The sequence below is a fragment of the Orbicella franksi genome, chromosome 6 (genome assembly GCF_964199315.1).
Source record: "Orbicella franksi chromosome 6, jaOrbFran1.1, whole genome shotgun sequence".
Lineage (NCBI taxonomy): Eukaryota > Metazoa > Cnidaria > Anthozoa > Scleractinia > Merulinidae > Orbicella > Orbicella franksi.
The window spans coordinates 8,944,772-8,959,155 of NC_138150.1; the positions used below are offsets into that span (position 1 = coordinate 8,944,772).

Genomic DNA, 14,384 nt, shown 5'->3' on the forward strand with positions numbered 1-14,384 from the left:
TTGCTTTGGTTTGGTTCATACGATACTCCACTGAAAACTGCTCTTTGAGCAAATTTGCAAGAAATGCTTATGAGGCCTGGTGGAGACGGAGGTGAACTACATGTACAAAGTCCAAGGTCACCTGTTCAAATGTACACAAGTACAAAATAGAAAAGATCAGGGGTGGGGGAGGGGGGATGGGGTTAGGGTTTATGGGCAGGGTAGGATAGGGTTAGGAACTGAGTGGGGGTGGTGTGCATGTTAGTCTTTTTAAGAAACCCCTCTCAAAACTGAAAAAAAAAGAAAGAAAGAAAAAAAAAAACCGTTTGAAAAATTTAATCTACTAACTTAAAATCTACTAAATTTGAAATCTATCTGACTAAAGAACAACTAACCTTCAGCCTATACATGTAAGCATGGTTTAAATTAATTACCCTTGTACTATTTGGTGTTGTTTACATAGCCTCATCAAACACAAGGAGGGTTGGGAGAATTCAAGACAGGTATGCAAACCTGAGACGTGGTCAAGGGTTTGCATAACTTTCCAGAACTCTCCCAGCTCCCCAAGTGTTTAGGTGAGGCTATGTTAACACAGAAAAAGTGCTATAATATAATTCTCAAAAATATGCACGAATCTAAAAAGTCACAACCATGTTTCTCATCTGAACACCCCAATCAACCACTGAGAGCGCATGTGGTAGGTCAGTTATTTACAAAATTATGCAGCCTTCTTGAATGCAAGATTTCAACTTTTCTGACTCAGAGTACAGGTAATAGAATCAATCATTAATTTTGATATATACAGTGTATTTGTGGTGTTTCAGATGTCTAACGTTGCTTATAATCCATCAAATATTTTTGCTCTCGCGCGATTGGTCTAAACACGTCACGTGACCGAATATTCCCCAGCTGAAACAGGGGAATATCCAAGAATATTCCCCAATTTTCAAAACTGTGTGTGTTGCGAAAAAGATTTGAAGGATAATAAACACAATAGCCTCCATTTGGCGCGAAAATATGCTCGGATATTTGTCCTTGGACATTATCTGTTCCTTGAAGCTCACAGTTTTCCTCAAGCTACGCTCTCGGAAAACTGTTCGGTTCTCAGAACTCCTAGCATATTTTTGCACCAAATGGAGGCTACATGTATTGTTCACATATAGATTTTCATAATATTTCATTTTTCCATTTTCTCCTTTTAAAAGGGTTACTTGTGACTGACAAGGTACTGGTTTCTCGAAAGCCCCAGAAACTTTTCGGGTCTCTAGAGCCATAGCAAAATCTTGAACCTTACGACTACAGAGCTGTTTTATTCACATATTCTTAATATGAAGAGAAGTTCCCTTCACTGAAGACGAAGTTTCAGGCATATACACTTCTCCGTTTTTAGATAAAGATGGACTAAAAATGGCTTTATGGGCCCAAAAAGTTTGCAGGGCTTTCAAGAAACGGGCCCCTGGTCTCTATTAAACACACATACAGTTCAAAACAATTTCAATTTTATCAGTCTCTTCATCTCTCTTCTCACTGTTTGGAAATGTGATGAACTTAACTGCCTCAAGACTGCACTAAATATCTTGCAGCTTACCTGGATACCACAGCTCATCTGCCCTTTGACCAATGACACGAGTACCCACCTCAAACTTAGGTGGACCTGCAGGAGGACTGATTTAAAGAATTGAAAACACATTGATGAGAAGTTTTGAAACCTTTTTATTCCTTAATCGTCCAGTAAATACACATGGGTTCTGTGGCGTAAAGATCTTGTTTGTGCATGATTGGTTATGACACAATAAACATTCCTGACTTACTGTAGGTGTTCATGGTTTCATAAGTTTGACAGTAGCAATTTCAGACTATTATCTTTCATCCTGATCAATTGACTGGTTTTCTAGTCAGTCTTGAAAATGATATTGAATGATTTAAGGTGGCACTGAATATGGCAACAAACCTCTTTTCTTTTTCAATTGTATCTTTTCTGTCAGCGGAAGATGGCCCTGCCTGTGTAGTGGGTGTCTGCACGGGTGATGGTTGAGTAACAGAAGGTGTTGTACTTGACCTGTAAAGGAATCATACATGATACAAGAATTTCAGAGAAAGCATCATCGAGACGGAAAATTCTTACCACGGTGTAGCCAAGTGTACATGTAGTTGAGAGAAATTTTGTTCCAAGTTTTTCACTCCAATTTCTGAGCATTTTCGTACACAATCCAAGCTTAATTGACCTACATGTAATCACTGCGATTTGGGTATTATTGAAAAGATCTTTTCCTCCCGCAGAACTTATTATTATTATTATATTACTGATGCCAATTTTAGTCAAAGGTGATGGCGTCAGATGTGGAACAAAGGTCAATGCAGCACACACATGTGCTTGGGTTAAGACAAGCACATGCCGCATCACTAATTAAGACCAAGGGTACATTATTCTGACTGATGAACAGAAATAAAAAAACATACTTGTTGTCACCAGGAGACACAAGAGAAGAAGCCGCTGCTGATGAAGACTTGAGACTTGATATTTCTTGTTGAACAGGAAGAGAAGGTGGCGATGAGTTCAGTGCCACCCGCTGTGGTAATAAAGGCAGCCCACTTTCGACCGGTGATTTCAATGTTCTATAGATCACAGGAGGCGTCTTCCCCGCACTGGTCACAGGGGACACCACAACTTCTGATTGTTTACTTATTGTTTGCTGAAGTACAGATGATGTTGGAGTCTGTAATACAACAGAGTTATTTATTGATTCCTTGACAGGGGCAGGTCTGATGGGAACATAACTTTTCAAAATGTCGCTTTGTTCTGTTTGCTGTTTTGGTGTTGATGAACTATTTTGATTTCTGTTCAATGTCTTCTCTTTTTCTCTATCACGAGTTTCACTTTCAATATCCTCAAATGTAGCTTGACAAGACATATCGGCAACATTAACAAACTCAGCCTCATCATCATCAATAACAATAACAGTCGCAGGTTGTGGTTGTGGTTGTGGTTGTGGTTGTTGTTGTTGTTTTTCCTGTTGATCTTGGCCAACCCGAGGAGTGTCTCCAACATCTTGTTCCAATACTCTAATAAAAACAACACAGGTAATTAATTTGGCTACTAAAATGTGCAAACTAAAATGTACCTGTACCTGTACAAGAGCAACAGTTGTCTTCATGATATTGTAGTTCCCCCCATGCCTCCCCCGCCCTCAAGAAAAATGATATGTCCCCCAGAAATAGCTCAGATGTTGAATGAATCAACATCCTGAAACTCCATTGATTTGAATGATGATTACATGTGTAAGCCCAGTGCTTACACCATGCCCTCAGAAGTTTTTTCATGAGCGTAACACCAGGGAAAGGTGGTGGGGATAGGGACAAGGAGGCATAAAAAGTACCCAAATATATGTAAGTTCTTTGCAGGACCTCCTCCCATGACCTTCTCAATTAGTAAACAAAAAATACAAGTCATGTACTCGTGGACCAAAACGGATGCCAGAACTGAAGAAGAAAGTTCTAACATGACAAAATGAACAAGGCAGCCAATTTTGAGCACTGATGTAAACTGGCAAATTAACATTTCTGAATGATTATAAAGAACACTTGCTGATAATTGGCTGGATGCCAAGCTTCTTTAATTCTTTAAATTTTTCCAACTTTCCAACTGGCTGTCAAACACTGATGGTCTGAAAATTGTCCATCTTTCAAATTTCTTCATGCTTGTCAGTCTCTGATCTAGGATTTCACTTTAGGGGAACGTTCTGTCCCAGTCAACAATTTTCTAGGGGACATTCCAGTTTTTTGGGGGGACACACTGTTTTTTGTATTGAAACCACTTGAATTTTTCCAACCAAGTAGATCGAAAGTTTCTCCTTGCTGCTTTGGCTTTCGGTTCAACAAAAGGTTTCCGTTTGCGGTCTGTGTTCTTCTCTTTTGTTTTCTCGACCAAAGAATGATAATATTCTTTTCTGTTTTGACATGACAATAAAATAGCAGAACGACAAAGAAAACAACTGAAATAACACATCGCGTTTCATCAATCAAGCATGAAAAGTAAGGGGTTCGCAATGAGTACGTGCATTTTTATAAATTGACCCCCTATAAGAATTATTCTACTTGTTCCCAGGAATCTCATCTCAACCTCTGGCAGCCATTTTTATTTGTCCGTGTTGTAAACATCGGTAAAACACATGCGGTTTTATATTGTCAATTCTATGAAACTTTAAATCACACAAAGTTTTCGAAAAACTTAGAAAACGAAGGAAAATTACAAGTCAGTAGCTGCAGATGTTTGCTGTGCCAAAATGACCCACGTGACGAATATTTGGGGGACATCTTCTATCGAACTGCGCCAATCCCGCAATGGCGCGCTCTAGATCAGACACTGGCTCATTTGATTTCTGGCATCCAATTTATATTTTGACCATTTCTTTTAACACTGACAAGGTCAACTAAGTAACAATGTTGTGTAAAGGGTTGATTTGTTGCCTTAAGCAGATAAGAAAAAATTGCCATGTTCAGTGGATAAGACCAACTGATTACAACTGAAGAAAACCTAGAAAAAAAAATGGTGTAGATATTGCATGATCATGCAGCAACTATTCGAGACCAAAGAAGGGAAAAAATGTGAGGTGAGGTGTGGAGGCGCAGTGGTCTTGTGGTTACTGCACTCATCTTCAGATCATTGAAGTGGTGTGGGTTCAAGCCCTGGCCAGGGTCATTGTGTCATGTTCTTTGGCAAGACACTCACTCTGGCAGTGCCTCTCTCTACCCAGGTTTATAAAAGGGTACCAGCAAAATTTATGTTGGGGGGGGGGGGTGGGGGTAACCCTGCGATAGACTAGCATCCCATCCAAGGGGTAGTAGAAATATTCCCAGTCGCTTCATGCTACAGAGACGGGGATGAGCTCTGGCCTGATGGGCCACTTGGCTCATATGTAGACTTTTAGTGAAAGTGAGAGAGTTCACTTTTAACATGGCTCACCTTGGCGTCTGCAGGGTGCCTTGCAATTCTTTCAGTTGTGTGTCAATGGAGTCCAGGAGCCTTCTCAAACTGGAATGACTTTCTACAGTTATAAGAAATTACTATCAGAAATTTTATCCTCAGTTCAACATACATGTACACTGTACATGGTGTACTGGAAATAAATTATTAATTTTAAGAAGTTCCTTTACCCTATGTACATGTATATAAACTAATAGGTGGACTGAATTTGAATTAGATTATAACTGCTGTAACTACAATATATATTTGAACGGAATTTTTTAAATGTGATTAAATTAACAAACTGACGTCAGTTTTATAGGCGTCTGTCCTGTTATTGATCTTGAATTTCGTCACAACATTGTCAAATTACATGTACATGTAGAGCTCTGTGGATCCATGAGGCAATTGCCCAGTGTCCAGATCTGCAGACTACTTTCACAATGTCACGACGGAATTCATTTTCAATAGCAGGACAGACCCATGAAAAACTGATGTCAATTTGTTTTCTTATGATAACAAATTGTCTGCTTTCGCTCATTGACGCATTGCATAAGTTATAAATTAGTGTGTCTGTCCACTTATTGACAATGAAATTTAGCCAGTGAGTGTGCAAGAATTTCTGTTGTTATTGTAAAAAAAACTGTATTGATACATACACAAACAAGTGTATGACCAGTTTTTTACAGGTCATCTGTGGTTGGATAATAATGTGGTTCCACTAGACAAGAGTTTGGATAACTGAAAAGAAGCAACAAAGAAAGTTCCACTAACCTTCCACAGCAACTGCCCTCTGCAAAAGAGTTCTTGTTGTTCTGCAATTATAATAAATAAAATACATCAAGTATTTTTTTGTTAACTTCTATGTTTAGAAAAGTCATGTTGTTAATCAGTCATTTTCAAATTTGGCATCAGGTCACTGCACCAATAAAGATGAAACACTGCATTTACTTGAAGGTTTCATAGAAGCCAGCTGTGATCAAAGGTAAGCGCATGGGACAGACTTGATGTTCGAGTGCATGCACAGAGTTAACAGCTGCAGAGTACCATGTACAATGTATAAATAACGGAGTGGCACAGGTGTTACATGCTATCATTTACATCAGGAGAATGTGGTAATCTACATGTAATAGTTAGTGTGCTAGACTACAGATCGAGCAGTCCTGGTTCAAGCCCCGGGCAGGATCACTATGTTGAATTCTTGTACAAAACACTTAAGGTTACTTCCCACCTTCACGGGTGCCCTTCAGGAAAAAATTCGTACGTGTGCCAGTTTCAATAAAACCTAAACAAACTATATATCAGTAGAAAGCTTAATAAATGTAGTTTTTGAGAAAAATATAATTTAAGTGACTTTTTCTTTTGGGAAGTGTCAGCAGCCAGTAAACTGTGAAACGACCGAGAGTTGTTCTCATGAATTAATCGGGTATCGAATGCCACAGCACAAGCAAAATGGCTGCACAGTCTTATTCAACAGGCATCAATCAACAAAATGGTGTCAGGCTTTTTTGATATTCTGATTGGTTGCCAAGATATCCTAGTCCAAAGTTGAAGAAGCTAAAAATATACGAGACGCGTTGCGTAAATGGTCACCACTGGAAAAAATATTTCAAATATGATAATTTCCTGACACCGTTTTGTTTGTTATTATCTGTGGAATGCTTTGGCCAAATTTTACGAAAATCCATGAAATCTACATACCCTATTAATTCGCTCAACGTCGACACATTCTACAAGAAATCAAACGCAAGATTTTCACTCAAAAAGGTTAGTAAACAACTCGCGCCGCCCCAGGAGATTATGTTGCCTCTTGAAACCGCAAACCAATGGTGTAACAGGACCTCCTGGCGTCAACTACAATGGGTTAGAATTTCCCAGGAAAAGTGGTGCATTACAGTCACGTTTTCGATCTTTTGACCGGCAAGACGAAAGAAAAGCAATCCTGGCAATGGGTAAAGTTTCCAAAGGCAAGGGGAAATCCCGGGTCAAGAAACGAAATGCGTCAACAGAGGAAGAATCAATCATATCGAGCGAGAACGTTTGGGCTGATTTGACCATGAATCCTTATTTACAGGGGGAGGAAGGTTTAGAACGCTCAGAACTCTTTTTGCAGCAGAGTGGCCACGGCCTGTTAGTCGAACTTGAAGTCCGAGGAACACTCAGGGTTTTTACAACGGCAAATCGATTCGGCTCTTAGTCCAGTCCTGGTAACTTCTTCAAAGTTTATTCCTTCACTTCCACAAAAACTGCAAGTGACTCGGCCAGCAAGCTGTCGATTGAGCTCGTCCAGATTGACAATACTCTGGTATTTTGTGTCGCTCGTTTCAAATTCTCCGTCATCAGTTTCGTCTGATTCTGACGATGAGCCTCCGTGGTAAGTTGCATTATCGAAAGCTTTGATTTTAAGTGACTTGCTCCAACAGAAGAACCAAGTGAACCAGCTGAATTAGACTGCTCATGTTCATCGGTCGATGTCGACAAAGGTACTTGGCCGAACCAAGAGCCTTTGTCGCTTTCTGTGAGGCTTTTTTTCCTTTCTTCCCCAAAACCTTCCTTTTTCTCTTCTTTGGCCCTGGTTTTTTCATTGATTTTACCCAAGGACTTCTTTCTGTTTTAGATTTCTCCATGAAACTCGAACGCGCGATGCACAAAGAAAATATGCAAATCACATGAAATAAGAATCCGCTTCCCGCAAAATTTCCTCCGAATTTTCCTCCTCACCTACTTATGAGATTATCACACCTTCATTATTTATTACCTTTCATTGGAAAACAAATTTTGTTAAATAACATCGGCAATTTTTGAGATTTTTAAGTGTTTTTTTGTGTAAATGTTAGATAAAATGATAAACTTCAATTTAGGCAAATAAAAGAAAAAATCATTTTTTTCACTCTTGAAGGTGGGAAGTAACCTTAACTCTCACACTGCCCCTTTATCACCCACTTTATATTACAGAGGGAGACATTGGGGTTGCAGTATTGCTGTGTTGGACAATTTTTCTTGCAGTATTTTGGTAATTTCAATCTTGAAATGTGGCATTGCAGTATTCTCTGAACCTGTGGGATGTGGTTTTCTAACATTTTAGACAGTATTAAAAATTATTCTCCAAGTCGTCTAAACCTAAGCATTTTGGACAGTATTACATATAAAACATTATTCCCCAAGTCCTCTAACGTTTTTCGAGCCTTTTCCAGTTTCCGATTGAACATTCCCATTGAAACTTAGCTTTCATGGTAACAGTAAACCACAATTTCTTTTGTGGCAATCGGAAAAGGGTAAGTAATTTTTTGTTAATCATTAGCCAGCACGTCAATGGATGTCACTTATTTTGCTTATTTTGTTCATAGTTAATAGAGGGAAATGGTTACGAAACACAGAAAAGTTCTTTGTTGTATGTTTTTGTTGCGTATTTTAGGGATTGACCCCACACAAAACCTGGCAAAACACAAATTTGAGGTGGTTATGTTTGCTCATACAAATAACCAATAGAAGCATTGCAATTATGTAATTCATGCATAGTTAATGAGCATAAAACATAAGATGTGCAGGGTCAAGGACCTTCTAACATAACTCTTCGCTTCTTTGTTTACTTCTTTGATGTTTAACAGCCCTCCTAACCCTTTTCCTCTATTAACTACATGTAAAAGTATGTTTTGTCTAATCCAGAAATTACCTGACTTTAATACTGTTCATTAACAAATTCTTAATTGTTATTTTCTCTAAACAGAGTAGTGGTTTTGGTATGACATTGAGTTTTGACTTAGTATTGAAGTAATGTGGTACTTGGTAATTTTCTTTTTGCAATATTGCAAGGCTTGCTGAATTTTTTTTTGCAGTATTGCAGCTTTCAGAACCCCTAGTGTCCCCCTCATTACAACATGAAGTAAATTTCATGCCAGGGGGGTCCTCCAATGGACTAGCAATGCATTTTTAACTATACCATCTGGGGAGTACATGTAGAAATACTCCCGGTAGCCTACCACATCACTTAAATGAAAAACAACAGATACGTCCAGTTACAATGTAACTCTGATCCTAGACCTGTCACAATAGGGGTTCTGATAATCATGTTCACCATTATGTTCAGATGAGAAAGCAGATTTTATAATTCATTTGTCTGATCAGTCTGCTCCATGTCAATGTCTTAATTGAATGTCACTTTTGCTAAGGGGGCACTTATTGGAAGGTATGCTAACTAAAATAGGGGCCCTTACAAACACATGGCACTCAAGGGAGAGAACTTAATTATAGAAAGGAGGCGCATATTAGAAGGATACACTAAACTGAATAATGGTTTGTGGGAACTTTGCAATTTTACAGTTTTCACAGGGGGAAATATCGGGTGACTTTGTCCAACTGGTAAGAGGAAAATAAAACATTGTACAAGGGAATAGCATAGAGCCCCTTTAAATTTGGTTAGTTCGACTGATTTATCAAGATAACTTTTTATAATGAAAAACGGAATGAGCAAACTGATAGGCAAGGTGTCAAATAAAAGACGATTATTGATGGTATCTAGATAAAACTGAATACATGTACCATGTTCTTGTATGCTTCTTTGCTTGGGGTTGTTTAGTTTTATTTGCTCTAAGTAGTAAATTTATAAATATAAAATTTTGACTTTCCTGACATCTCTGTTTAAGTCATATTTACAGTAAGTGTGAATTACGAGAAAGAGGGAATAATTATTACGGGTATTTATATGTTTACAAAGTTCTGTTCAGCGCAGCCTGTCTGGAGACTGGTGGAGAAAATATAGTTTACGTCAGTTAGTTGTTGTGGCGATGTGATCTCTGATGTGCCCCTACCTGTTGATATCAAAGTATCCCCCATGATGTAAATAACGGACTATTTATCAACATAACAAAAGTGCATTTATCAACAAAGTGATGACGTACCTTTATCGGAATAAAAGCAATTCGTACGTACCGTACATCGAGTGCAGACGAGTATCAAAAGATCTGCCAAATTGGCAATACGCTTAATAACTCGTCAACACGAATCGTACGAAGCATAATCACAAAACAGAAAAAACTTCGCAATACTATCCCACATAACTACACCTCAATAAAGGAAAAACAGCGCGTGTATAATGTACCTTTCACAGAGCTCCAAAAAGCCCGCCGCCCGTAACTCTTCATCGATCATGTCTTCCAAATCGAACCCCTCGTGTTGTAGCCGCGAAACCATTATTCCGATTTCACCCATGAACCTTAAAGAAAGGTTAAGACTCCCTGCAACTGTTATCTCTCATTGTTTGGAAAAGCCCCCATCACATTGACAGTAAAACTGGAGTTCATTTTCTAAGCCTCGCGTGAAAGCAAAGCGACTCCATTTGTGTGCGTGAAAGTTTGGCGCGCATTTATGCGCTAGCGAGACCGCTGACAATCTGCTGCTCAAGGAAAACAATCGGACAACAAATCAGAATTCAACACGCATGAAGAGATGATTGATCTAAGATTGGTGAGAAAATATACAAATAAACGACTGCTACATAGAGTATTGTGGTTATTCTAAGCACGCTGTGAGTAGGGCTTTCTGGGAAAAGGCATAATTCCAGAAATTTTGCCCTCCACCCGTTCCCACCCCTCCCCACCCCCAACAATGGACCAGGAATCTCGTTGTCAGGAGGGTCTCCAAGTGCGCGATGATTCAGTCAAAATTTCCGGGCTGAGGTTCGAAAATTTCTTGGTGTCGAATGAATCGCAACGTTTCCGAACGGCCTCGTTCCATTCCACTCGCAAAACGAGTTTCGCGCTCATTTAAATGGAGGATGCTGGATTACTGTTGCTTAGAGCTAGATGACTATCTCGACGGTGATATCAATGATATTGTGTGAGCTGTTTCACGCTTAGTACTTTAACCAGTATATATTAACGGGTTATTTTGAGCAGACCGTTCCCAGATATTTCCCAAAAAGCTGCATTGATGAGTGTTTTCCTATATGTTCCTGGAAAATACCGAACAGCGAGGCACTGGGATTGAAGACAAACAATAGACTGCAAGGGTGATACTACGTGAAAACGTTTCGAGACACCAACATGACAAGAACCGATAACGTAGGATCGCAACAGTGAACAGCTGTTTCGCCCTTCTTGGGGCTCAGCACTGTGTAGCGAAGATATGTAACGCCAGCCCAACAGGCAACGCACATAAATTGCAAAATGACCCGTTCACTATATCAAGTTCTGTACTTTGAACTAAATTGCACCTCGACTGAGATTGAGAATGGGTCGGAATGGTCAAATGAAACGGTCCATTTCGATTGGACCGGTCCAACCGAGAAAAGTGGTCTACCTCGAAAGGTGGACCTATTTTTTCGAAACTTTTCCGGTTGGACCGAACCGATCCATTCAGTTTTAGACCGAAATTTCCGGAAATTTTGGTTGAATGGATCGCGCCCCAACGTAACTGTAGGAAAAAAAACATAGCTTCAATGTCAAGGAAGGCAACAGTCATCAGGCGTTCAAATGTGTCAAATCTACTTTCTATATCTACTTTCTATCTCAGCTTTCTATATATACATATATTATATCATAACCTTATGACATGTTCACGATAATCGTTACTGTTCTGCTGGATTTTAGGGCCTCTTCATATGAACCCGGTCAACCGAGCTGGCACGGTTTCCGAGATCTCGCCTCGCCACTCTTCGCTTTCGTAAAAATCTCGATCTGTTCATATTAGAAGCCGGGCTGGCCCCGTTACCGAGATCTCGCTAACCGGGATGAAAGTTTTTCCATATGAACACTCCAGCCCGGGTAACCGGGACGAAACGTTTTACACAAAATAGCTTCGCTTTCGCGACATAGCGCCAAAAATGGCATAATTTTTGTCTAGTATGTAAATTAGCTTTATTAGTAAAGTTAAAAGAGTCCACAAAGCTGCGACAGCCGCGAACGATACAAGTTTATGTTCCACCATTTTGGTTGTGTTTCTTGGATTTCACACGGTCGACTGGGCCGAAATTTCCCATATAAACAGACAACAAAAATTCGTCCCGGTAACCGAGCCAGCCCGGTTACCGGGCTCATATGAAGAGGCCCTTAGCCAGCTACTAAAGAATTGGTTCATGCTTAACGTGCCGGTATATCGAGTTATGGACGCACGCGGGAAGTTTGGAGAGCACGAAAGAAGCGTAAGAGCAACTCTAGCTTTTTGAGTGCTCTCCAAACTTCTCAAGTGCATCCATACTGACTCGATATACGCACAGCTACAAGCATGAACCAATTCATTTATAACATCCCTCATTTTCTCTTGCAACAGCTTATCGAACTTAAGCGCTAAAACATGTTTCATTTGTGGTTTTCACAATCCTCACGATTTGTGGTTTTCACGATCCTCAGAATTGGCAGATTAAAAACACGCCACAATCAGTTGCACTACAGTTGAAAGAAAACGCTTCCTAAAATTGTCAAAAGTTTATTTCAGTCAAAAGTTTATCTCTTCGAGTTAATGAAAATAAGAAAACAAAGTCAAAATAATCAAGTAAGTTTAGCTAAGTTTTAGTTAACATTTAGCTTGGCAGAGGGTCCCGTGAATGGGCATTTTTGCTTTGCATGAAGCGTGAACGAGGATTTATATTTTCCATGATTCGTGTATCTATATTTTATCTTAAGTCATTTGCAAACATTAAGACATCGAGAGCTCCGCAAGGCGTCGCACTAGTTTGCTGAAGAGATAGGTAGACGACAATAGAAACAAATCGTTTGGGATAAATGGCCACAAATGTGACGAGTTTAATTGAAACTAAGGTTACAAACAAAGACTAAAATCTATTCAGGAAAGATGGGGTAAGGATTTGTATTTACCAGATCTCCTTAGTATAAGAACTGCGTCATCATGTCTTTGTAGTAAGATTTATGGTTGGCTATATTGTTGTCCGGTTGTGTCAGGCAAGGGCTGTTTCCGGGCTATTTTAATAATATACAAGTTTTCGTAATTTCAAATTTTTGAGATCCATTAGTCACGAGCATAATCTGTTACTCGTCTTTAAGAGATAAAACGTGTAATTTTCGTTCAGTGACACTGGTCAGTCAGGGGCTGTGGCGCCACTGTTCGGTGTGCCTTTTCTTTAGAGAGTTCCATCGGCTTCTTGGTGGGGTTGCCACATTGATTCCGGATTTATTTTTTCCATGATTCGCGAATCTATATTTTTCCGTCCTTGGGAAACTGGTTTTCGATTTTTTTCGTGATCCGTGAAATATGCATTTACTTGTGAACCAACGACTTTTGCAGGAATAATTTTTCACTTTTTCGGAGATTTTAGCGTCCTAAACTACACCAAACTAGATGTAAAACCTGCTCATTCGACGCGCTTGCGGATGGAGGACTGAGAATTAACCAGGAACCCCTGGAATCTATCACACACACCATTTCGATGCATCAAACTGGAGGGTTCTGCGGAAAAGGTGAGTTTATCTGTCAGTATCCACACTCTATCCAACTTTTACTGATGTCTGCTCAACCATCGCTTCGATATATTTACGGAAATATATATATCAGCAAAGTGTTAACATGTATGTAGACTACGAGTAGAAAACCTCGAGAAAAAATGGCCACGCGAACTCCTGGGGGCGAGAAGTGCCTTTCGCGTGCTTCTCGTCCACAGGAGTTCTCGGGGCCATTTTTTTCTCGCGGTTTTTTTCGCCTCTGCTTTCGCGTTACGCACGACGGACTAAGCGAAAGAGGGACTACTCGTGGTCTAATATGTATGTCGAGATTGAGGTAGAAGTCAAAATTAGTGAAATCAACTAAACTAGCCGAGCTACAGTAGCGGTAGTCACCCTACGCTCTACCTCAATGTTTTTTCAGTTACACAAGCCACAAAAGATCTAGACATGCTGATCGACGAGAACAGAGTCTGAAATTACCAAAGGATGGCCATGTGCAACTATATCTACTGTGGTACATTTCAGTAAGGGACCGTTCATTTTTTATGAGGAAGGGGGGGGGGGGGGCTGGTGGGATTTGGGAAGCACCATTTAAAAATCGCATGACCCCCCCTCAGCTTACCAATTTTTTCACGTGGCCCCCCCCTTATAGCGGTCATTTTTTGGGATGACCCCCCCCAAAAAAAATTGAACAAACAATATTTAGATTTCAACTTTTTTAATATTTCTCTATTATCCCCCTACTTCACGTTTTGTGCTCACTGTGAAGACAATATTTACAATCCCTATACTACAGAGAGCTGTTGTTTGAAAAACAAATCAAAAGAAAGAGAAGTCAATTTCGGATCTCCTAGTTATGGCTCGCCCTGAGCGTGTGGCATTTGGCCTCTCATTGGCATCTCCCTCATCTGAATTGATGAATGCCCACAGTTTTAATGTAAAACAGATCAAATGTATAGAAGCTAAGTTGACGAAGGTCACGCAGGACATGGAAGCACTAGAAAATAAGAGCAATTATAACAGCATATTCAAGGGCATACTCAAACATG

General features: G+C 39.8%; 1 protein-coding gene across 4 annotated transcripts in view; it reads right to left on the reverse strand.

The window, feature by feature from the left end:
* Positions 1-10,529, reverse strand: part of LOC145490921 (histone-lysine N-methyltransferase SETDB1-like) — a 43,692-nt gene extending 33,163 nt beyond the window's left edge. For all 4 annotated transcript variants that reach the window (XM_081470037.1, XM_081470034.1, XM_081470036.1 and 1 more), the window contains exons 1-6: positions 10,041-10,529; positions 5,717-5,757; positions 4,943-5,024; positions 2,440-3,042; positions 1,931-2,038; positions 1,568-1,644 (exon numbers count right to left, since the gene is read on the reverse strand). In XM_081470037.1, the coding sequence (XP_081326163.1) occupies positions 1,568-1,644; positions 1,931-2,038; positions 2,440-3,042; positions 4,943-5,024; positions 5,717-5,757; positions 10,041-10,150 (1,021 nt within the window). In that variant the 5' untranslated portion in view covers positions 10,151-10,529. The remainder of the gene's footprint in view (positions 1-1,567; positions 1,645-1,930; positions 2,039-2,439; positions 3,043-4,942; positions 5,025-5,716; positions 5,758-10,040) is intronic.
* Between the last annotated feature and the right edge of the window lie 3,855 nt (positions 10,530-14,384).